Genomic DNA, 24,541 nt, shown 5'->3' on the forward strand with positions numbered 1-24,541 from the left:
GCATGTTGGAAGGACCCTGTGGCCAAGAAGTGCAATGCTGACATGGCTTGAACAATGGGTGGTATGCAGTGTGTATTACTGTTAGCTGGCATCAGATCTGGCTCCCACTGATGGCATAAATCCACTATTGTTTGTCTATTCAGACAGTAACAGCTGGATGACATGGCGTTCCTCCATGTTCTAAAGGTCTGGCAATGGATGGTAGACAGGAGGTTGTTGCATTCCCCCCTTTCCTAGGGTACGTATGTGTGAAAAGACATGGTATGGAACATTAGTCACTGTGTCCATAGCAACATACATGATGCATGCCAACAATATCATGTAACAAAGAATTTCTGACTAGAAGGACATGACACCCAATACACATCACAGCTGGCAACTACACAAGGATCAAATGTGCCCCCATGGTTGTGAACACGTGTCCAGAATATGGATTCAGCTGACACCCAACCATCTGCTACACAATTGCCCCTCAAAATGTGACTGTATTTTCCAACCGCCAAAAATACAGTCAGCGGTGGTGGCGCGCTCACCCCCGTCATATGCCATTTGTGCCCTGCAACACAGTACACTGGTGGTTATATAGTCAGATCTACACAATAAGACAGATTGAGGATGTTTGTGATGATATTAAATGTATATAGTTTTTGTGACGCATTTTACAGGGCCATATACAGTATTTCAAGCCCACAAAATGGCAGATGCCTGACCTACTGCACTGGACATCAGGAACCGCCCACGGCTGTTGGGGGAAGTCATCTGCATGGTAGGCGGTTCCAACCATGGCAGACACAGTCATAGGCTAACGTTGCCTGTGGTGGTCGCAGCCCAATGGCTGTGTCCGTTGGCAGTGATGACTGCGTACGTTGTGTACATGTACGCCACCGTTGTGCAAAATCAATCACTTGACTACTGACACTGCTACCAGCAACACCTCCACCACTGAAGCAGCTGTGTGCCTCCTCTGGGAGCAATCATGCCATGTCCAGCAGGTGAAAGGGCCCCTGCCTTGTCTCGAGAGGTGCTGGAGAGGCTTGTGAGTGAGGTCCTTTTCCTGTATAGGCAGCTCTATGGCTCACCAGGGGAGCAAGTACGTACCCCGTAGGCACAATTAACTCTGTTCAACCCCATCCTTTCCCTCCTCACAGACTACAATGTGCCCCTGTGTGCCAGTTAGACTTCTTGTGTGCCTGTTGTTGCAGCCTGTGTGGTATCAATGAGATGTACATGGTGCAGGTATTGGTGGTTGGTGACCAGTGCTATGTGTTGTGTTCATTCACATTGTGCTGTGTGATTGTTTTGGGGTCATGTTGAATGCACATAACTAGGCAATGAGACTTTATTGCTATCCAATTCAATGTTTTTTTTTATGATGGTTGTAGATGTTAGACAACATGTTTGTGCATGACAGCATGAGCTGTGTATATATCTTGTCTCAGTCATTTGAGGATCTTGTAAGCAATCTGTATTGTACCACAGAGCTTTCATCCCACATCTGGCCTTGCCAAACTGTTGTCTGGAAGGCATATCATGACTCACTGTGCCCTTCAGGTTGCCACACAAGCCACACTCACCCTGCAGAGACCAGGGCCTGTTAAATATATCTCCCAGTATGGGACATAGTCCATGCTGTGGGAGAGTCACTGTGGCTATGTAACTATGGCACTGTGCCCACCACCTGTAGAGCTGCAGATCCTGTAATGTGGCCAATTTGTGGCACGAGTGGCAAAACTTGCCCTGAATGCCTCAGTCCATTGACTAGATTAGGAAAGGGTACTGAAGTAAATACCAGAACTAGTCTATATGTGCATTATGCATCACTGTCAATGTGTGTCTTTGAAACAAGACAGGTCCCTTACTCCCACAGCTCTGTTGCCACCTTCACAGAAGTCATATTTGTCATGTACAGGCTTATTGCACAAATGACAGACCCACAGTGCAGACAGTGTATAGTTTCCTGGGAGGCCATGACATGTGATTCAGTAGCTTGGTTACATAGCAGAAATTGTACAATACATACCTTTATATGCTGCATTCCATCTCTGTAGGTTAGGAACATATGTCCAAAAGAGTGTCCTGTGGCACAGGTACATTCCACAGAATCCTACCCTGAAATGGCATGAGTCTGCATTTGGTAGGCCACATGTCCACACAGAGAAGACAGTTTCTACACCCACCATGCCAGCCCTTTCATTGTCACTCAAGTGTAAGGGTGAGGTCTGTACTATGGTAGTTGCTTGTAGGAACTGTCTGCAGTGAAGCAATCTCGCAGAGCGTAAATGTATTTGTCTAGTCTGGCCTAAGAAGTATACCCTTCAGAAGCCACGTTGGTGTGTAGTGTTTTATTGTGGCTGACATCACAGTACATGTTGCTGGAGCATGGGCTACCTGATATCTGTAGGCTTCCCTAGTCATTGTAGGCCATGAGCAGGGCAGTGGGTTAGTCTGCAGATGAATCCAAAAGTGTGCAGTTATGTCCCTGTACTTATTGGCATATGTACTTTACACTGTAGTATGTTGACAAATTGCCCATTTTGTGCTTGGTGTTTCTGACATTTGTGTGATACAATCACTTAGGTAAAAACCTGTGTTTGTAATCTCTTGATTTGTCTCTTGCATCCATACAGGTAAACGCCCATCAGAAAAATGAGATTTGGACAGCAAAAGCTAGAAGGTGCGGACCCTCGTGGTCCATAACCAGCAGAGTGCCCACTGTCGCAAAAGGTGGGCAGACCTGAGACTCTGGGCCCAGAAGATCGCAAAGGGCCAGCTGGGACTGTCCTCCCAATGAGGGCGGGCACACATCGGAGCCTGACCCTCCCCTAGTGACCCGCACTCCAGCGGTGGCATACGCAGAACTTGATGGGCATTTGGGGGGAGCACAGCAGCCACAAGGAAGTGAGTACCAGGCATATAGCCACGTTGATGTCTTAGGTTCTGACATCTCCCTCTGACAATTGGGGATGGTCATATGTGACACACCAGATGAGTAACTGTTTGTGTAATAATGTTATGTGGTGCATACTGATGTGCCTTGCCTATTAGCCCAGGGACCTAGGACACACCCGAGTACGGTCCATAATAAATGTGGTCTTCAGGGACAACAGATGGCTGTGTACATTGATCAAACAAGTAATGATTGTTGTAGTGGGTGTACATTCTATGCAATACACAACTACTGTTCAGTGTTACAGGCCAAAGAAAAAGAAGTGATGGATCACTGTCCTCAGCCATGTGCCTGTTCAAGTGAGTAAATTGCCATCTGCCCCCCAGAAGCCACTTGTCTTCAGTATGTCACGAATGCTGGAGTCTCATTACTGTATGTCAGGTGAAGGTGGTCATTATACATGTGACAAAGCATACATTGTTCTTTGGGTACAGCTACAGATCAAAACTTTCCCTTGTTAAGTGGGGAATGTCTATTGACATGATTTACGTGTCATCACTGTTGCCGACATTTCTTGTGCTAACATGTTAGCATGTGTCCCTTTCTCTTTTGACAAAATATGTACACTGCTGTTTCATTCATGGTGTACCTGTGTTCATGGGATGATTTCTGAATTCCCTCATATATATGTGTATGCCAACCTGTGTTTGGAATTGGACATATGCAATGGGACAACATTTCATGTGGTTCCACAGAAATGGCTGTCACCATTGATTGGTTGCATACACATACGGTTACCCGACTTTGCATGTCATTTGGCGTACACAACTGAGTAGCACTGAGGGACATGACAGATAGGACTAGAGTTTTTAAAAACAATGTGCATTTCCATGCCCTTGATGTGGCATGATGTGAAAAAGTGCACTGCCCATGTGTAATGGGAAAGGTTTGTTATCTGACTGTTAGCATACATCAAGGAGTGGCTTGCAGTTATGTTGGAATCACATGTGGTTGTGTACAACCATTCATTCACGGGCATCTGGGTTTGCAGATCCAGAATAGAAACAGTGATGTAGCTTCCCACTGGGCAACATGGTAAGGGCCTTTACAAGTACTCTCAAATCTCTGGCCTCTCCAACATGCAAAGGACTAATGGCTTCTACTGATGCAATCAGAGTATGCCATTGTACGGAGTACCATACAGTAGTGGTGATTTCCCTGGGGATAGCTGATTCATTGTGTGGTGGAGTTTAGAGACATTTCTCCCTCACAATTTGCAAATTTTTTCATCTGTATACATTTCCATGCCAAATGTGCAGTATATCTGAGCAACATTAGTACTACCTCCATGACTCCATTAGAACAAATTACACATGATGAAGTGTGCATTGTTGATATGCTTCCAGTGTGACATGAGTATTTCCATGTCACCTTCTTCAGGCTACTGTACTGCTGTCAGCAACATGGCAGGATTTTGGAGCATCATTTCTTATTGTTGTGTTATTGAGTATGTGACAACTAGATGTCTGCATGACCTTGAGTGGGATCTGTGGGAATGAACTTGGCATTCGCCTAACTATTGCATGATAACAGGAAACTCCATGAGGCAAAGCATTGAAGGTGGTGTGGCCTCTTACTTGTTCAACGGTTACTGTGATTGCACAATTTCACCCATGCAGTTGGAGTTGTCTGAGATCCTGATTTTCCTGTGGGCAACTGTTGACAGTTCATGTGGCATGCATGCATATGGTATGGTACATATAAGAGCCACTTTGATGTAGTTCGTTGCTGGGGCCTAATTGACGTCATGGTAATGCTTACTAATCACAGTTGTTCAAGTAGGATCAGGAAAATGTGGTGACCCTTTTCCTCTTTGTATCTGCAGCATCATCCCAGCTGAGGGAAGGAGACGGGACACAACCAAGTGGGGAAGCATCTGGCCACAGTACCTCCAGTCATGACACCACAGACACAGAAGGACCCAGTGGCCCAGAGGGTGAGGGGAGTGTCATGGAGAACAGATTCAATCTATTCATCATCGGATTCTACCTCCAGTGGCCACTCCCTAGTGGCAGCAGACCCATCAGGACCTGCTCCTGTACCCTCCGTGTCCGCCATCCCCAGTTCTATCGTCACACTCCCTGTTGCTCCTCATCCAGTTGGCCATGCCCACTCACCTAAGAGGGTAGGCGTCTCCTTTGCCCTAGGCAACTCAGCCCCAGCCCGTTATCCTTGATGCCCTAAGTTAGGAGGCTATGGGCATCCAGAGGAGTATCTATGTGGGGCAGACTCCCATTGTGAATGCCATACAGAGGTTGGCAGGCCAACTTCAGCAGACCAATGCTTTCCTGGAAGACATTCCTGGTGACATGTCTGACCTACAGAGATCATTTCAGGCTCTGGCCTCCTCACTGATGGCAGCCATCCACCCCCACAATCCTCCCCCTACCACCTCCCTCTTCCCAAACCAAATTCCTTATTCCCCTACCTGTCCCAAACACAAAGACACATCCACAAGCAGCCACCTCACCACATACAAGCAACACACATTGTCACAAACACCACAAGACACACTGGCCCACAGGCTCTCACAGACACCATATCAGACACCACTTCAACAGACCTCACACCACATCAAGCATACCCACAGACACCACCACAACACCCAGTGATACATCCATCACACCCACCATACACACAGACAACGGGACACAACCTATGGACCAATTACCTCAGACATCATAGCCCAAGACACCAGATCAACACCCACAGACACATCCACCACATCAGCCATACACCTGCAGACAGCACCCTAACTCATGCATCCACAACATCCACCATACCTGCAGACACCACCCCAACAGACACACACACATCCACCACACCCACATCACCCAGCACCTCTACCACCCAGCCCCCAAGACACGCAAACGCACACACGCAACAGACTCCACCCAAACACAAGCATACCTCACACACACACACATCCAATGAATTTACACAGACACACCCACCACTCCCTCAACCCCTTGTGATGACCCTGCCCATTTTCCTGAAAGAAAATTTCCTTTTTGACCTTCCCCTGTTAACTCGAAACCCAGGAAGCCCCCACCCACATCCCAACCCATCCCTTCCACATCCAAGTCCTTCCTCGTCACATCTGCCCCACCTGTAAGCACCCATACCCCCCAAAAGAAGAAGCCCACACCTCTAAAGAAAACGCACCACCCCTCCCAAACCCAAATCCACCTACCCCAAAAACAACCCCACCCAAGGATTATTCCTGAGGTGCGTGCCTGCCCACTTGAAGCCACTTCCTGTGGAGGTTCACTGGCAGAGATTGGAGTCAAGATTGGGCACAGTAATGTGCATGAACTGATGTGGACTGGTCAATGGTCGTTGCTCTTAAGCATTTGAACTCAATAAACCCAAGATGTTGTTTTGTTGGGTACACATTTGTCCTGCAATTACTTTTCTCTACCTTTATGTTATTCATGTGTAACGTGTTGTATGCCCAAAGTTAAGTGTGTTTCACCTTGATTGCTGTTGTTTGCAATATCTGATTTTGTGGGCAGTTCTGGTGTCACCCAAGACAAGGGTAGATGTACAGTGTATGGATATTTGTTTGGGTTAATCCAATTGAGGTGTCATTGCATTGTGTTATGTTTGCTATGGTAAGTATTTCATCTTGTGTTGGCCATTGTCAGTATGTATACTGTTAGACTTGTCCCCCCAATATGGACTGTTCATTTGCCTCATGTGGGGAAGCTACAGCTTTGTTTGTCCACACATGGAGGGTGTTCAGTTGTGCTAGCTTCCTTTTCATTTGACTGTCTGTGTGTCCATTTTGATGTGTCTCCATTTAAGCTACTTCATATAGATGTCTGGTCCTGCTGTTGCTGGTGTATGTGCTATCTTGACTTGCACTTTCACATTATGCAGATAGGCATGTCACTAGGCTAGATTTATTTGACCCTGAGATCCATGAAGGGCCTGTTCCTGCGCAAATGTTGTTTCAGGGGCATGTGGAAAGTGTAATGTGTCCCAGGGCAGCATCCTTCCATGAGTGCTCCAGGTGCCCCTATCCCAATTAAGAAGGTACTGTTTGCATTGTGAGCTTTGTATATCTGTCTCTCAAATATTTTTGCATCCAATTGACCTTCTATTGTGTTGCAATGTGGGTGATGTGTGGATCCAATGCAGGGCTGTTTCATAGAAAGGGTATTTGTGTTCCATGACACAACCATACATATGTGTTTTCAAACTGACAACAGTCTATGGCATGTGTGCAGTGTGAAGGTGTCATTTGAATTATGTGTGACGTTGCTGTTCTGTGACACAGTTTTCTGTACACTTCACTGTCCTTGTGTCTACAATGAGTAGACGTGTGTTATTGTGGAGGGTGGCTGTGAGGTGTCAATGACCTGCCCGAAGGGGGAATTTAATGGCTGTGAATGTGTCATTCTGTGTGAATGAGTCCAACTCGGGTCACAATGACATGTGTACTTGGTGCCCTTAGCCTGAGGCCCATATCATGTGGTTGATTGCATGATGATCTGTTGTTGAGGCTCATGACACAAGTAGGTGTGTGTTCTTACTGTAGGTTGCGTCCAAGGCAGCATGGATTTTGGGCTCCATTGATGGGCAGCAGGACATGTGTGATGGACTCTATGGCTGCACTGAACGTGTGACACTGCCTGCAGGTGAGTTCCTTCCTTTATGCTCTCTGTTTGCGCCTGCTGGGACGTGGTACTTGGACGGCCACGGTCAAGCTGGCTGTGTGCAACATGATAATGTGCCCGGTGGAAACACTGGCTCCATCTGCCTGTTTGGCCTGCCTCGCCACTGTGGCAGTCCGTGTTGCCTGGCCGCACCGGCTGGACCGCAGCAGTCTTTCCTCTATCTGCCCACCTGCATCATAATACGGTGGTCCGACTGCGAAGGTGTTGGCTGTGCGTGAACTGCCAAACTCCTAATGAGGCCCTTAGACTGCCCTTGTACACCAGTTGTTTCCTAGCTCTAGGAACTACATTGCTACCCTAGTTATTATATCAAGAGTAGCACCTAACATGCAACGTTGCTGACAATTCTCGAGTACAACCAAGTTCCAAGAGGACATCTGAACACAATAGTGATAGATAATAGCTTAACAGGAAAAGTATTTTAGCTTCTGGTGGAAAGGTAATAGAAAATGTGACAACCCAATCTTCCATTAAAAAAAAACAAAATCGAGAGATAGATGTGTTTTCAGGTAAAAATGGACACAAGCCCATATAAAGCCTTATGAACAAAAGGTGTTTGGAACAAAACATATTACTTCAGCCAAGATAGTGAGTGAAGTGAATTACAGAACCTGGAAGCACTGTTACCTAACTGATTTGCTTTGTTTTGAAGAGTTTGGACCAATACAGAAGGCACTTCCTTCTCCTACTTTTTGCTGATTTTGTTTTTGTTGGCCTTGGGACTCTGTGCAGTTTACCACTGCTAAAATTGGGTTATACCTAATATATTTAATTTACATCTAAGACCCTTGTAGAGTGGTATCCCAGATGCCCAGAGCCTGTAAATAAAATGCTCCCACAGAGCCTGCAGCACTTATTGTGCCAAACACTCAAGTAGCACTTCAAAACATGTCCCAGGTCTGCCATTGCATCCTTAATACAGTGTGAGATTATCATGTTGACTTGGCATTTAAACTCCCTTGCCAAGCCTTAAACAAACCTGTTATTATATATAAGCCACCCATAAAGTAGCCCATAGGGCAGGGTGCTGTAATTATTTAAAAGGTTGTACATGTAGCTTTAAGTTTTAATGTCCTGGTAGTGAAAAATTCCCAAATTTGTTTTTCAGTACTATGAGGCCTACCCCTTCCAAATGATGACATTGTGGATTCATTATTCCATTTATTAAGCTGTAATTCCTAATTGAGTGGAGGTGGATATGTCATGTTTAGTACCTATGGAACTGTAGTGATAAACCCTACTTAAAGATAAAGTCAGATGTTTCATTACAAGATTGAAAATGCCTCTTTTAGATACTTGCAAAAAGAACAGATGATGGATGGAATGCAGAACAAATCACACATTCACCCCCAGTCACAGATATGGGTTTAATCCATTTTTTTCCTCACCCTGCCACCTCGGTTTGGACCCAGCCATATGCAAATCAGTCTTGACCAAGCATCCTGGGACTGGTTTTGGGGTATCACCCCCACAACAGCCAGGCTAGCTTCAATCCAGTGGCACAGTGAGCTGTCCATCATCTGTTCTTTTTAAATTTGTCACCATAAGTGGGAAGGGTATGCCCAGACGTAGGTCCCGTGCTCACTAAGCCACCAGATTCAACCCAGCGTGGCTGATGGGAGGTGATACCCAAAAACCGGTCCCAAGATGCTTGTTTCTCGTCCAGGGAGGACCTGACCTGCCAGATCGGCTGGACTGTTCCCATGGGGAACAGGGTCAAGACTGATTTGCATATGGCTGGGTCCAAACTAGAACGCATGGCAAGCAAAACAATTGATGGATTAAACCCAGATCTATGACTGGGGGTGAATGTTTCATTTATTCAGCATTCCGTCCATCATCTGTTCTTTTTACTTTTAGATAGTTGGCATTTTCCTTCCCTTTAGCTCTTTGTGTCTTCAGCCTGCCTTGGATCACAAATGGATGTAGCTAACAGTTAAATTTTGTATATTCATCACAATAGTGGGGCCTCAATGGCGATCAATTGGCAAGAAGGGGGGGGTGTCCCCCATAAGCATATTACAATCCTCCCACCGGGCTGACTGGTGGAAACATTGCAATATGCGTTCCGACCGGGCTGGCTGGTAGGAACAGTGCTAGGATTTTGGCCTCGGCTCCAATATCAAAGCACTCCAGCACCCTCGGAATGCGCACAGTGCTTTCCATGGGGACCCCTGCATTGCCCTTGCCATAGCTGGTTTCTGCTCCGACCGCTGTTACCACGTTGAGAACCATGTTCCCAGCAGGGACGGCAATCCTTTGGTAGGTCCGCCCGCCAGGGTCGTAATGTGGGGGTCGGATCACCACAGTTGCGGATGTCAACCGTCACCGCAAGGCTGGCGGTCTTTGAACCGACAGACTCGTAATGACCCCCTAAATGTTGATCATGGTATGATCTGCATATGTTTAGAATTATAGATGTTATTGTTCAAATAACAAGCCAATGGGGATTGTGGAATGTTAAAAAGTACTGTTGTTTTGACAAGAAAGACGAAACCTCGAGTACCCCGCAAGAGACTCACGTAATGACCGATTTCACCAACTCTATCCTGTTAATTGACTACGATGGTGAAAGAATAATCTTGTTTAGCCCACTGCTGTACCTTTTGTTACTGTTTTTGATGTGTCAACAAAATATGGTAAATAATACACTGAAGCCAAAGGTGTCAATAGCTTTGTAAGGATGTCTTTAGAGAATGCTACACTGTTAATCAGGTTACAGTGCTCAAGGATGAGGCATATCTGTTCTACATCTAAATGTGAAATAAAGATTCCTAGGATCAAAGTACTGTGGGTAAGCATTAGTTCTTGTATGAAAGCTTCCAATAAACTTTGAAAGACGTCTTTGTTGTCATTTGTAAATAGATCACATATATACAGGGTGGATTCTAACCAGGAATGACAAACCAGGCATTTAAAGGAAGTGAATAAACAGATGTCATCATCACAGTAAGTTAGATGGCTGGCACAGAGAAGGGCCATAAGGGCAATGATAGCAAGCACCCTTGCAGTTATGACTATCTTCTTACACAGTTGCTAAAGACACTGAATGGTTAAAATAGTGATTTGAATGCTGGATGCAGAGACACAGGAGATGTACAACCAGACATCATTAATTCAGAATCTAGTATTAAATGCAAGCCATTAGATTGTTTAATATAGTGCCAACATCTTTCCTTAGAACTACTTCAGATCTGCTTGTCAAACATCACTTTGGGCCCTGAACACTGGGTTAGAGATTCTAGGAGTGAAGTATGTTGTGACCTGGGTACAGTATGTCAACTAGGTGGAACATAGTGGATGCGAATTTTGTGGGAAAGTACATCTCCTCAAGGGGGGGTTGATGAGGCAGGGGTATGATGATTCATCCTCTCTTCCATGCTAGAAGATGATTAGTGGAAACTGACAAGGAACTTAGGGGCAAAATAATTTAGAGGTCAGCAGCTAAAGTTGCTGCTCTGTGTTGTTAGAAAGGTAGAGAGCAGGACAGCGCCATATCCACTAAGATATGGCGCTGTTTCTCTCTCCCTCAGTGTTGGCACATTTTAAGCTGCCTTTCACTATGCACATTCCCTATAACCTTTCACCACAGTGCAAGGATGTTTGCGGGATGTCCAGCATAGGCTTTGTAGTGGAATGGTATCCTTACAGTACAAAATAAAACTGTGTTTAGAAACAGTTTCAAAAGCTTCCAACTTTGTATGCTTGCTGTATAGAACAGCACACAAGCAAAGTTTGGAGAAAAAAAGTCTACATCTTTATACCTTCCTTGAGGAGGCATTCATTTTTGCGCAGAGCTGTGCCAACACATTTTTGGTAGAATACGTTATGTCAAAATCCATGGGTGGTTGTATGGGATTGCCCATGTACCACACATGGGCCGTCGTGGTATGGTGCAAAGTTTTGGTATATCTGGACTTCACTCACCGAAAACACATCTCCCAACACCTGAGGACCCTCCACTGGCTACCGGTCGAGAAGCAAATCATCTTCAAGCCTCTTACCCACACGTACAGGGCCATACACAATGCAGGACCAGCCTACCTGAACCACCGCATCTCCTTCCACACCCCCACCAGATCCCTCCGCTCCACCCAGATGGCCCTGGCCACCATCCCTCATATCCACAAAACCACCACAGGAGGACGATCCTTCACCTACACTGCAGCGAAGAGCTGGAACAACCTCCCCCTGCACCTCAGACAAAGCCCGTCGGTCGCCATCTTCAGGAAGAACCGCAAGACGTGGCTCTTCGGATGATGCCTCTCCTCTCCCCGCCCTGCACCTTGAGACCCTCACAGGTGAGTATCCGCGCTTTACAAATACTGATTGATTGATTGATTGATTCCAGAGCTTCTAGTCAGCTGCCAAACACTTATCTGAACAACCTGGTGTCATGAATCATCTGAAGCTCAGGGAGCTTGAATGAGGTGTCAATGGTGGGTTTGAGCATTTCAATACTAAGATCCGAAAAGTCAAAGATTTTATCCCCCACTTTTGCAGTAAGGTAGTTTGACTGTTTGTATGTTGGCTGAATGGATGCTCTTGAGAAATATTGAGGTGTGAGTTTCTGAAGATATCATGAGGACATATTTAAGATTGCCAAGTTCATGCCTCAAAGGACTTTCCATTAAATTCTGAACTCCCTGGGTTACCTGAATAGCAAGAATGATTTTGTTAGGGCAGCGAAGGATGAGAATTATTGTTGGTGTGAAGCTTGGAGGGAAACGGGCCTTACTTTTACAAAAAATTAAGGTCATGGACTCAGATTTTGCTGAATACCAGAGTTGCCAAACCCCAAATCTGCCTAGGTTTGATTTAATCTCATACTTCTTGTTCTTGCCCTCTTAAACTTCCTGTCAATCCCACTCTTGCAAGTTCCTTTTCATTTGCTTTCTCCTTTTAACATTATTTTGCAAGTTTTATTTTCCTATTTCATTCTCGGATTGCAACTCTTCTTGCTTTTGCTTTGGATTCAAGTTTGAAGATGCAAAATAACTCCTGATTCCCTGAAATTAGTATAAGTGCCTACCTGCACAAATTAAGTACTAGTTTGGGGGCAAGGGATGTGAAGACGCCATTTTTTCAGAATGAATAAAAGATTTCAGCATGGCTACTGTCTGATGTAGCTGCACAGTAGGGAATCTTCAAACTAATGGTGATAGGGGTGTAAACTGACAAACTGTCCACTTTCATGGTCATTCAAAAGGAATGGCGGTACTTCTGGGGTTTTTTCAATAAAAAACTGTAACAAAACAAATATTTTAAAGTATACTCCACAGTTGACTAGATAAGGGTTTTCAGGTAGGTTTTGTAAATTGGCACTTTTTCATGCTATAAGCCAGTCTGGTGAAGTGATTTTCAATCAACGAAGCCTGCAGATTGCTTATTTAGGCGACCGTGCATTACGTTGCAACATAACACTATTCTCATGGTCAGTACTCTTGCATTTTTTTAGAAGACTGAAGGCCACTTTAAGAAAAGAAACTAAGGGCCAGATGTAGCAAAGTTTTGCGAGTCGCAAATGGCCCGAATCGCTATTTGCGACTGTGCAAAATCGGAAATGGGATGTAAAAATCCCATTTCTGACTCGCAAAAAGCGATGCGAGCCGTTAGCGACTCGCAAAAATTGCAACCCCATTTTGCGACCCGCAAATAGGAAGTTGCAATTTGCGAGTCGCAAACCATATGCAATTGCAACTCGCAAAAATTGCGACTAGTCGCAAAAAGCCCATTTTGCATGTCCCATTTACCACTAACTCAGAGCAGGTGGTAATCATTACCAAAGTATAAAAGGAGACCCAGAAGGCATCTGGGTTACTCAAGATGGCAGAGATATACCTGATAGCAGTGAGGAGGAGAGTCTACGCAGCCCAGCAGAGGAGGAGGAGGAGCCAGAGACAGGAGAAGATCTATAGAACAAGGCAGACTCTTTTTCAGCAAACTGAGGAAGAGATATATAACAAATACCGCCTTAGCAGCGCAGCCATTCTAGAATTAATTGAATTACTAAAACCACAGCTAGAACGCCAGACGCTGCGCCGCTGCGCCATCCCTACGCATGTGCAAGTGCTATGCTCACTGCACCTCTTGGTTTCGGGGAGCTATCAGGGGGTCATTGCTGTGGCAGGTGGGGTATCTCAAAGCGCACTGTCAAGGTTCCTCAGGGCATTCCTAGATGCCATACTCACACACACGTCTGACTTCATATACCTACCCAGGAATGAGGCAGAAATTAACAGCACCAAGCTGGACTTTTACCGGATTGCCAACTTTCCCCATGTCATAGGGTGTGTAGATGGGACACATATTCAAATATGCCCCCCTGCAAACCTGGAACATCTGTTCCGCAACAGAAAGTGTACCCACTCACTCAATATTCAGGTTGTTTGTGACGCCCATTATGTCATCACCGACATTGTTGCAAAATTTCCAGGCAGTACCCATGACTCCTACATTTTTAGGCACAGTGGGATACACCAACGCCTGGAACGTGGGAAGTTTGGAGACGGATACCTCCTAGGTAGAGCTGCATACACCTTGCAGACATACACACAGGTCACTGTGCACACCAACCAGGACTTTCTAACAGTGTAATGTTTGTGCCCAACAGGTGACAGTGCATATGCTCTACGGCCATGGATAATGACTCCGTTCTTAACACCCAGCAATGATTCAGAGAGGCGATACAACAGTGCACATAAGAGGACCAGGAACATAATAGAATGCACCTTCGGATTGCTGAAAGCAAGGTTCAGATGCCTCCACCGCAGTGGAGGTGCCCTCCAGTATACCCCCATTACAGCATTCAAAATTGTTGTCGCATGCGCTATCCTGCACAATATTGCCACCCGACGTGGGCTACCTCTCACCCCAGCAGACCCAGATTCAGAGGATGAAGAGCAGGAGCAACCACATCGCCATCATGGGGATCGGAGTATAGCAAATCAAGGCAGACTGAGACAGGAACACATCGCAACCCAATACTTTGGAAGGTACGTGTCAACTTCAACCATACTCACCTATTGACCAAATACTCCATTTGTTAAGTGGAACAAAAAAACTATTTAATATGTGCAGAAATGGAACTATTTACAATGATTAACTGTTCATGAACATCAAAAAGCAAACCATGCATGGGGCACATTGCTGTCATGTGCCCCAACATCAGGGACAGGGTTCAGTCTATGTCCTACGGCAGCCTCTGCCAGCCTGGCTGGTCCCTGGTTGTTCTGCAGTGCTCTGCCTGGTACTCCCACTCCGGAGCACCCTAGTGTCACTGGCAGAGACACTGCTCACTGTAGAGCCCTCTTCGCTGTCCTGGGGGGTGTCCCCTGTGCCCCTGGACAGGTGCCTTGCCTCCATTAAATCGATCACATGTGTGATCCGGCCCAGGCCTCTAGCCACATCCCCTGCAAAGTGGCCCATTTCTACTTGGAGGCCAACTGTCTTTCTCAACAGGCCAGTCGTGTTAACTGCCAGTCTGCCTATTGATGTGGCCATCCTGTCCAGCCTCTGTAGCAGCTGACGGTCCCTGCGCCGCCCACCCTCACTCTCTGACAGTAGTCCTGCCACCAGTTCCCTCATGAACAGGGCTAGGTCACCAGTGTTTGTGCCAATCACGTCCAATTGGGAATGGAGCTGCTGCATGCTGGCCTCATTGCTCCTCACAAAGCGGTGCAGCACCCCGCTGATTCTCCCTAACATATTGTTCTGCAGGCGCTGACCACGGAGCAACTGTGCCTCGGTGTTGGTGGTAGATGGACGGCCAGACTCAGCCTGCAGCCCTGCTTCCTGAACCTGCGTCGCCTGCGCAGCGGTGGATGCCCTGTGTGCTCTACTGTGGCACTCCTGCATGTTGCTGGCGCAGCCTCCTGAACCACTGTTGCTGCAGGTGTTGAGATCACGGGGATGGTGTTGGTGGTGCAGGTGGGAGTGGTGGCAGCTCCTGTGATGTCCTCATGGGGCTGGCTGCTGTGGCTTGTGGTGGTGTCTTGTGGGGGACCTGTGGGACATGGGGAACAGACTGTCAGTGTCTACTATCTGTTGCACACTTCCTAATAAACATTTGCCTATTTTCTGCCTACGTGACTACATTGCCCATAATGCATCATTCTGGTGTTTGCTACCCTGAAATGGAGCTATATTGGTTGTGCATGCCCCTGTGTACATGGTGGGTGGGGGTATGGCATTGATGGGGGTACAGGCATGTCACATGGTACTCACCAGTTGATGTAGTGGGCTCAGAGGTGTCCAGATCTCCTATTCCTGTCACTGCCTCCTGCTCCAGGGTCTCTTCCACCCTTTCCTCCAGGGGTGTGGGTTGTGGTACGGATGCTGGTCCCCCTCCTGAACCACTCATCTCCCGGAGCCTTTCTGCCACCCTCTCCTTGGTCCGGGAGCGGAGGTCATACCACCTTTTTTTGATTTCATCCACACTCCTGTGGCTCACCCCCAGGGAGTTCACTTTTTCTTAAATCTCCAGCCAGAGTTGCTTTTTGGTTGCGTCTGGCACATTGAGGGCTGCCTTCCCAAAGAGTTCATCATAGTGCTGACAGCATTCTTCTGTCAGCACCTCCAGCTCCTTCTCAGAAAATTTGAGTTTTCTCTTTCTTGGTGTTTCTGCCATTGTAGCTGCTGTTCCTCCTGTTTGCAGTTCAGCAGTTTAAAATGGGTGTGGTCCTCCCTCCTCCCAGGTGTATTAGTAAACTTCCTGGCTGTGATGCCATCATCATGTGCCAGGAAGTGTTTCCAGAGTGTTCTGGAGTGGTTTCTGGAGTGTTCTGCAGCACCTGCAATCAATTTACATGCAACTCGCAATTTGCGACACCCACTCGCAAATTGCGAGTCCGTTTTTTGCGCGGCCGCAAACAGCGACCTCGCAGTAAGCGGACTCGCAATCTGCGTTGCGACTCCGGGTGCGAGTCGCTAATTGTACACGGACATTGTACCTGAATTCCTATTAGCGACACGCAATTTGCGAGTCGCACATGCTCGCAAATTGTGAGTCGCTAATTTTTTTCTACCTACATCTTGCCCTAAGGGCCGTATTTTGAGTTTGGTGGTCTCCCCACCGTTGTATTATGATGTTTCTGCCAGGCTGAATAACAGAAACAATGCAGCGGCATTGGCCTCGGCTCCCTCAGGGAGCCCAGGCCAGCATTCTGAGGGTGCTGAAAGGGTGGCCCCTGCACTGTCCATGCCATGGGTAATGCAGGGGCCCCCTGTGGCACCAACCCTGCCTTTCCACCAGCCTTTTATTAGTGGGGACCCTGCCATGAAAAGGCTGCCGGACAGGAAAGTCATGATCAGCACGGCTGTGCCAAACTCAGCACAGCCGTGGTGGACCACGACTTTCAACACTGCCAATCTGTCAGGGTCCCTGATCCTGGCAGAGGTCTCCTGGCAGTCCAACTGCCAGGATCGTAATCTGGTGGGTGGACCTAAGAGTGACCTAAGATTATAGGCTCAGCAGAACTGTGGAATGCCTTGATGTGGCTTTTAAATGAAATCAAGTTTCATCTTACATAAAAAGTGGGAAAACAAGTGATGCAATAGAAGCCATTGCTATTGTCAAGGCTCTAGTCAAGTCATACATATTTAAATAACCTGTTCATTTCTGGTCCCATAACATGAAAAAAGATGATTTGTCAATTAGAAAGTTGGAATGTAAGGAACGCAAAATAATCAAACAAAATGGAAGAATTCAGTTATGAAATGGCTGGGCCTGTTTTGTTTGCTTCCTTCTTAAAAAGAAGAGTAAGATGGATTTTTATTAACTTATTAATAAAGAGAAGAGTTACACACACAAGTAAAGAGAACGCTTCCCAGTCACGCAGACCAGGAGGAAAGAAAGTAATCACTGTCATAATTAGGATTTTATTTAACATGCAAACAGTGGAATATGCTCCTTCAAAGGTTAGTGAAGAATATTTGGATGATATTTCTTATTCCAGGTTAGCACTGATAGAGGTTAGGCACTTGATGGGGATCACTGAAAAATACTGCAATAAACAGTGTCGTTGTCAGAAATATTGTGTGAAAAATATTGTTTTCCACAAAATGTGCTCCTATAATTATAAACATATTGGAAACAAATATTGTTGACACTAATATCATCCAAAAATAGAAAAAAATATTGTTTTTTAATTTAAATGGAGTTTAAAGTAGTAAATATTCAATATTTTAATAATATAGAAATTCAATATAATGTAAATTACCTATATTCCAGTAATATTTAATACCACATACAAATATATACTCATATAAGCACAAAATCACACACATATGGGTTTGTATTTACACACACACACACAAATTCTGAGTGCCTCTATATGTTGCTTAATATTACCCAGAAACCTACAAATCGGAAGCAACCACTTCTTTCTCGGGTGGGCACAAGTTTTACAAAAGAAAAAAACATGAGCCTCGGACAACTCACCTGTCCCACAAATAGGGAAGGTCGAATCCTGAGAATTATTGCCACACCTCCACTTACTTGTAAATACACATGCGGGCAATGAACTGTGCCTGAACTGTGCAAACAGTTTGCGTGCCAACGATGAGTGAATCTCATCTAAAAAGAATCCTGTCCATAGCAATCCTTGAACTCTAAGAATATTTGTATCAATGGGCCTGAAGAACAGTTCTCTTAGATCATACATAATCTAAAACACTTAAATGAGACTGCAAGTTCTCTCTTAGACAATAACTGACAAACCACTGCGGGATCCTCCCACAACCTGGATGTGCCCAACATGGCCAGGGTATCCCTAATATAGCACAACCAGAGCAGGTTCCTTGTCCCCGGAAGGCCCACAGGGGGTCATTATGACCCCGGCAGTGAGAGTAAATGTGGCTATAGTACTACCAACCACATTATGAGAATGGCAGGTTGGCTGCAGCCAACCCGCCAGTTCTCCAATCATACCGCCATGGCGGTATCAGCCGCCAGGCCGGGGATGTTAATCTCCAGTACGGCGGCGGGCATAGAACCGCCAGCTGCATTATGAGCCTGCCTACCACCATGGTTTTCGTGGTGTTGGCAACGTCACAAAAACCATGGCAGTAGGCCATACCGGTGACAGGGAATTCATTCCCTGTCACCAGCGGTAGGAGGCTTCCTCCACTCCCAACACACACCTGACACCCCCCACACCACCTCCATCCCAACTCCCCCACCCCCTCCAATCCTCACAATACCCCACCCCTGTGATCCTCACACTCCTCCCACCCCTTCTGATTCACACACTCACTGCGCATACACGCACACACCCGCAGACACGCACCACGCATACACCCGATCACTCACACTGGCATACACGCATTCATACACCCTTACTTCCTGACTTGCGCGCACACACTCTTACACACAATCACACTGACATGCAGACACGCACTCACTTCACCATTCTTACTCGCATTCACCCACACGCATACAACCATGCAAACAACACAATACATACAGGCGCATTCACATACACTAATTTGTGCACACTTTGACAGACACACACACACACACACAGCACCCCCCAACCTCCTACCCAACTCATCTTGGGGGACTTCACCCTGGATAAAAATCCCTAGGTGATTAACTAGCGCTTCACTACCAGCACTGGAGCTATCAACCTTTATCTGAGTGTCCTGGCTTGATGGACAAGGATCTGCCTTGAAGATGGGCTGGTCCAATATTATATATATATATATATATATATATATATATATATATATATATAACACAACACAGTAGTTATTTTACATTATATTAATTTTTTAGAGTTTTAATGTTTTGCTAAATATATATAATTGATACTAATCTGAATTTTACATATCAATTTTATTTATATTTTGAATTCATCAATATGTATTTGTACATATATATATATATATATAGTAATAATATAAACAACACAATCATTATTTTACATTATATTTTTTTGAGTTTTAATGTCTTACCATGTATATATATAATTGAAACAGATCTGTATTTTACATGATACCAATTTTATTAATAGTTTGAATTCACCAATATAAAATTTTATATATAAATATATATATATATATATATATATATATATATATATATATATATATATATATGTGTGTGTGTGTGTGTGTATCTCACAAACCACTGCAAGCCCGGAGTTCCATAGCGGAAATGTAGAAGTCTGAGCAGGGCTCTGGTAAGCCCTAATATTTGTGTGTTGGGGTGTGTTTGTGTGTGTGTATATATATATATATATATATATATATACACATTTATATATATACACACACATATATTCATACATTTAAAATATTAATGAGATTAGTATAATGCAAAATAAATGATACACTATATATTTAGAATGTAGCATAAGTAATAGAAACATACATTTTATTTTGTTTTATATTTTAATTGTATTACTGAGAAAACATGTTCAATATAATTAATACAAATATGTATTTTACATCATAATTTTATTAATATGTAAATGTATTACTACAAATATATGTGCATATATATATATATATATTAGTCAGAAAATTAAAATATTAAAATTAGTCTAATGTTAAATAAATATTATGTAAAGTAATTACTTTATTAATTATGCTATTATGTTACTATCTCTCTCTCTCTCTCTCTCTATATATATATATATATATATATATCTAGTAGAAACGCAATAAAACCACAGAAATATAAACAATTGAATGCTAAACAAAATATTCATTAATGTTGACAAAATATTACAAGTTTAAAAAAACAAAAAAACACATTTATAAAAAAAAGCTAAAAACCTTAAAATAAATGTAAAAATAAAAACAAATAATACAAAATGTAAATAAATAAAACAATTAATGCTATAAATGTATTTTGAAAACCATTTGAGTCTAAGAATATTAAATATATTATGTGCACTCTAGTTTATGCAACAGTAGGGAAAGTGTTGGAGTTTGGAGTGGTTAGATTTACTATACCTACTCCAGTCACCACAATAATAGGGAAAGTGTTGGACTACGGAGGAGTTAGATTTGTTATTGCAGTCAATGCAACAGAAGGACAAGGGTCGGACTTCTCAGAGGTGAAATTTACTATTCACATGCAAGCCTAAGCAAGAGTAGGGAAAGGTGTTGGACTTCAGAGGGGTTAATTTATTATTCCTTCTCCAGTATATATAAAAGTAGGGAAAGTGTTGGACTTTGGAGGGGTTCAATCTTCTATTTTCACTCCAAACAGCGCAACAGTATAGAAAGAGTAGGACTTCGGAGCGGTATAGTTTACTATTCACTCCAAACCGTGCAACAGTGGGGAAAGTGTTGGACTTCGGAGTGGTGACATTTATTATACCCATATCAAACAACACAACAGTAGGGAAAGTGTTTAACTTCAGAGAGGTTAAGTTCACTGTTCTCACTCCAAACAGTGCAACAGTAAAGAAAGCATTGGACTTCAGAGGGGTACAATTTATTATTTCCACTCCAGTCATAGTAACAGTTGTAAAAAGATGGACTTTGGAGGGGTAACATGTACTATTCCCACAACAGTCTGTGCAACAGTAGGGACAGCATTGGATTTTGGAGGAGTGAAATTTACAATTCTCACTCCAACCATGGTAAAAGTAGGAAAAGCACTGGACTTCAGAGGAGTAAACTGTACAATTCCCACTGCAGACATCAGTAGGGAAAGTGTTGGACTTTGGAGGGGTAACATTTACTATTACAACTCCAAATAGCACAACAGTAGAGAAAGTTCTGAACTGTGAAGAGGGTATTTTACTATTCCTACTGCAACTAAGCAAGAGTAGGGAAAATAATTCACTTCAAAAACATAACATATATGAGTAAACCCATGAATGTAAAAATAATATCAAGTTGTTAATAAAAAAATTAACATAACAAATATCTATTTTGAAAAAACGTAAAACAAATAATCAATTTACACAATTATCCATTAATAAATCATTATTGTTGAATTATTAAATAACTTCACACTCTCTACCGCTATAATCCTTGCAGCCACACCTAAAATATAACTACAAAAATACATATTCTATAACTTACGTATTTAAAATAAATTAACTAATTAACAAATAATAAATCTTTTTAGTAATTTTTGACCCCTAAAACCTAGCACCCCACAATAAAATAAAATTAAAAATAAGTTTTCCATAATTTACTTATTTAAAATTCAATTAAATAATAAATTTACAAATAATAATTAAATGTTAATTAATTACTTAAGTAGCATCCTACACTATACCCCTACAAACATAGCCTCCCACAACTAAAATATAAGTGAAGTAAATCAGGGTTTCATATTTTACATAACTAAAAAATCAATTAAATAATTATTTAACAATAAAAAACAGTTAGTTATTATTTAATAAATTTCCACCCCCACCCCTACAAACCAAGTTGCCGGCAACAAAAATATAAGTAAAATAAGTAGTCCATAATTAATTAATGTGCAAACAGCTCTCACTAGCCAGTGTGATCCTGCTAGGAATATGCTAGTCTCTGGGCCATTATTTAAGGTCCCATTTGGAAATACCATTGGTGTCCACCTTCTAGCCTGGTAGCCGTGAAGGCAGCACCAACTTCAGAAAAGAGAGGCCCAAGTTTGTGCCTAGGAAGGAACATCATGTTGCATGGTACACTCCAAACACTTGCATGATTTTTAGCACTTCATGATTTGTAATGGTGTAATGGTGAAAAAGAAAACTTGCAAGCTGCTTGATTGATTTCACTTGTGGTTACTTACCAAAATATTCCGGGGAGTTATAAGCATGTTAAGAACTTGGATCTCCGAATTCACAGCAGGCCCTGAGTCCAACTTCACTTGGCAGAAAGTACAGGTCCATGTGCCACTGAAACATAAGGAGTGAGTGGATTGATTACCTCTAGTTTTTAGATCTTTGAATAATGAAAGCGAGAGGTTACAACTAGAGTGGCAGTGACATTTGTGAGGACAAGGAGTGCCCAAAGGAGCAAACGGGTGAATTTTCTGTCCTTATCTGGAAGAAGAACAAATTGAGATCTGAAAAGGACCTACTGTCTTTAACTCAGAGCAGGGGAGGAGGCGGTGGTGGTGATAAGGGACAATCAGTGTATTTGCCTCCGGAAATGGTGTGAGATTGAGACCAGTGGATTTGAGGGCTGAGGGTGAGGTATCAGCTAATTTATTAGAAATGAGAACGGAAAAATGGCAGGAGAAAACCTGACTGAGTTTACCTGAAGATGGCTTTGGCAGTGGCGCTCTGCATTTTCTTTTGCAAATTCTATCAGACTGTAGTAAAAGTATTAATTGTCCTTATCTAACATGAAGACAAGAGCATGGAAGGACTATACTATTTATATAAAATGAGGACAAAGCTCATTGTCTTGACCTGAGCAGGAGAAGGGGTAGTGTGTGCAAAGCATACTGTTGTAGTACTTTTTCTTGTGCTTAGATGAGGGAATGAGGTGGAAGTGTGGGGTAACAAAGCAGAGCACACTGTGTTGTAGTACTGCTTTGCCTTTTCCTTAGATGAGGGAATGAGGTGAGAGTGTGGGGTAACAACTCACTTTGCAAACCTGAGAGCAGGCAGTGAGATTGTGTTAGTTGCTCACAAGCTTGTTGTACATGCTGGCTGTCCGAGTTTTGCAGAAGAACTGCTTGCACCTGGAAACAGGTAAAACAAAGTGTGGAAGCAGCTCTCTGTCTGTAGCTAAGAGGCACAGTGAGACTGGGGTTGTATAGTTCACTGCCTTCACCTAAAAGGACAGGATCAGTGTGGGTGGACGGATCATGATCTATACCTCAAACAAAGCTGACAAAGCACGTGTGACGAGCTCGCAGATGAAAAAGGACAAATTATTGGAGAACAACTTGCTACTGGTACCTTAGTAGGGAAAAAAGAGTTTGGGGGAAAGACTAATAGTGTGGCTTTGGCATGAAGACGGAAAGTAGGAGGGAGAGCTGTTTTTGGCTATTTATGTCCCTGTAGCACCTCCCAAACATTGTGATGAGGTGTTTCTCAGGATGTTACCACTGGCTTTATGGGAATTTTTGTGTAGTCAGCCTAAAAAAACATGTGAGGTGGATGTTATTAGTGGGGCTCTTCTTTGTGCTCCTGCAATCTTCTTTGGCATTTTCAGTAGCTATGTGTTTTATAGCATTGCTGTGTATGTAAGTATAAACATGTCTACCCTTCCAATTGTCAAATGTCACAATGGCACAATTTAGTTTTTTTTTTTTGGAGATCAATGCACTATGCAAATGTGATCAGTTCCGTGTGTAAGACATTTTTGCTAAATACATCGACATCTGATGGATTACTTATAGCAATTATTCGACTTCATGCACAGTCATTGTTTTTTTATAGCATACTGAGCAGAGCACACCCTTCATTACCAAGCTGTATTATCAAATTTAAAGAACAAATTACTTATCTTCCATAACGCCTTACCTAGTAGAGGCAATATCTAGCTGCAGATTCCTTATGTTTGAATTTCCTCTAGGCGTCAGACTGGATCCGAAGAATTTCTGAGCAGTACCCCTGCATGCCGTTAGGTGGCATCCATCGGCAAGGTGTCCGTCGTTGGCGTCGTCCACGACAGATAAGACGTTGCTGTTCCTACATACGTGTGACCCCAGCGCACGGACATCAGTTTCTTTTCACAACTTTCCAATCCAGTAGCGCAGAGCCATAAAGAACACTAAAGAACACTGACTACTGGTACATCAAAACTAACGCCCTAAAAAGGGGAGTCCCTACCCCTAGAAATCAGTTTGCAGAGCAGTGACGATGGGAGGGTTGATACATAATCTGCAACTAGATATTGTCTCTACCAGATAAGGTGTTACCCAAGGTGTTACTTCATCTGATAGAGACTTCTAGTTGCAGATTCTTTACTTTAAATAGATACCCAAGCAAAACCATCCTCAGAG

General features: G+C 43.7%; 1 protein-coding gene across 7 annotated transcripts in view; it reads right to left on the bottom strand.

The window, feature by feature from the left end:
• LOC138265795 (nuclear body protein SP140-like protein) overlaps positions 1-24,541 on the bottom strand; it is a 637,415-nt gene that overhangs the window by 35,032 nt on the left and 577,842 nt on the right. For 5 of the 7 annotated variants that reach the window (XM_069213830.1, XM_069213831.1, XM_069213828.1 and 2 more), the window contains one exon: positions 22,373-22,478. The exons of the other annotated variants lie outside the window; for them this stretch is intronic. In XM_069213830.1, coding sequence (XP_069069931.1) covers positions 22,373-22,478 — 106 coding nt within the window. The remainder of the gene's footprint in view (positions 1-22,372; positions 22,479-24,541) is intronic. 7 annotated transcript variants of the gene reach the window in all.

The sequence above is a fragment of the Pleurodeles waltl genome, chromosome 11 (genome assembly GCF_031143425.1).
Source record: "Pleurodeles waltl isolate 20211129_DDA chromosome 11, aPleWal1.hap1.20221129, whole genome shotgun sequence".
NCBI classification, from domain to species: Eukaryota; Metazoa; Chordata; class Amphibia; order Caudata; family Salamandridae; genus Pleurodeles; species Pleurodeles waltl.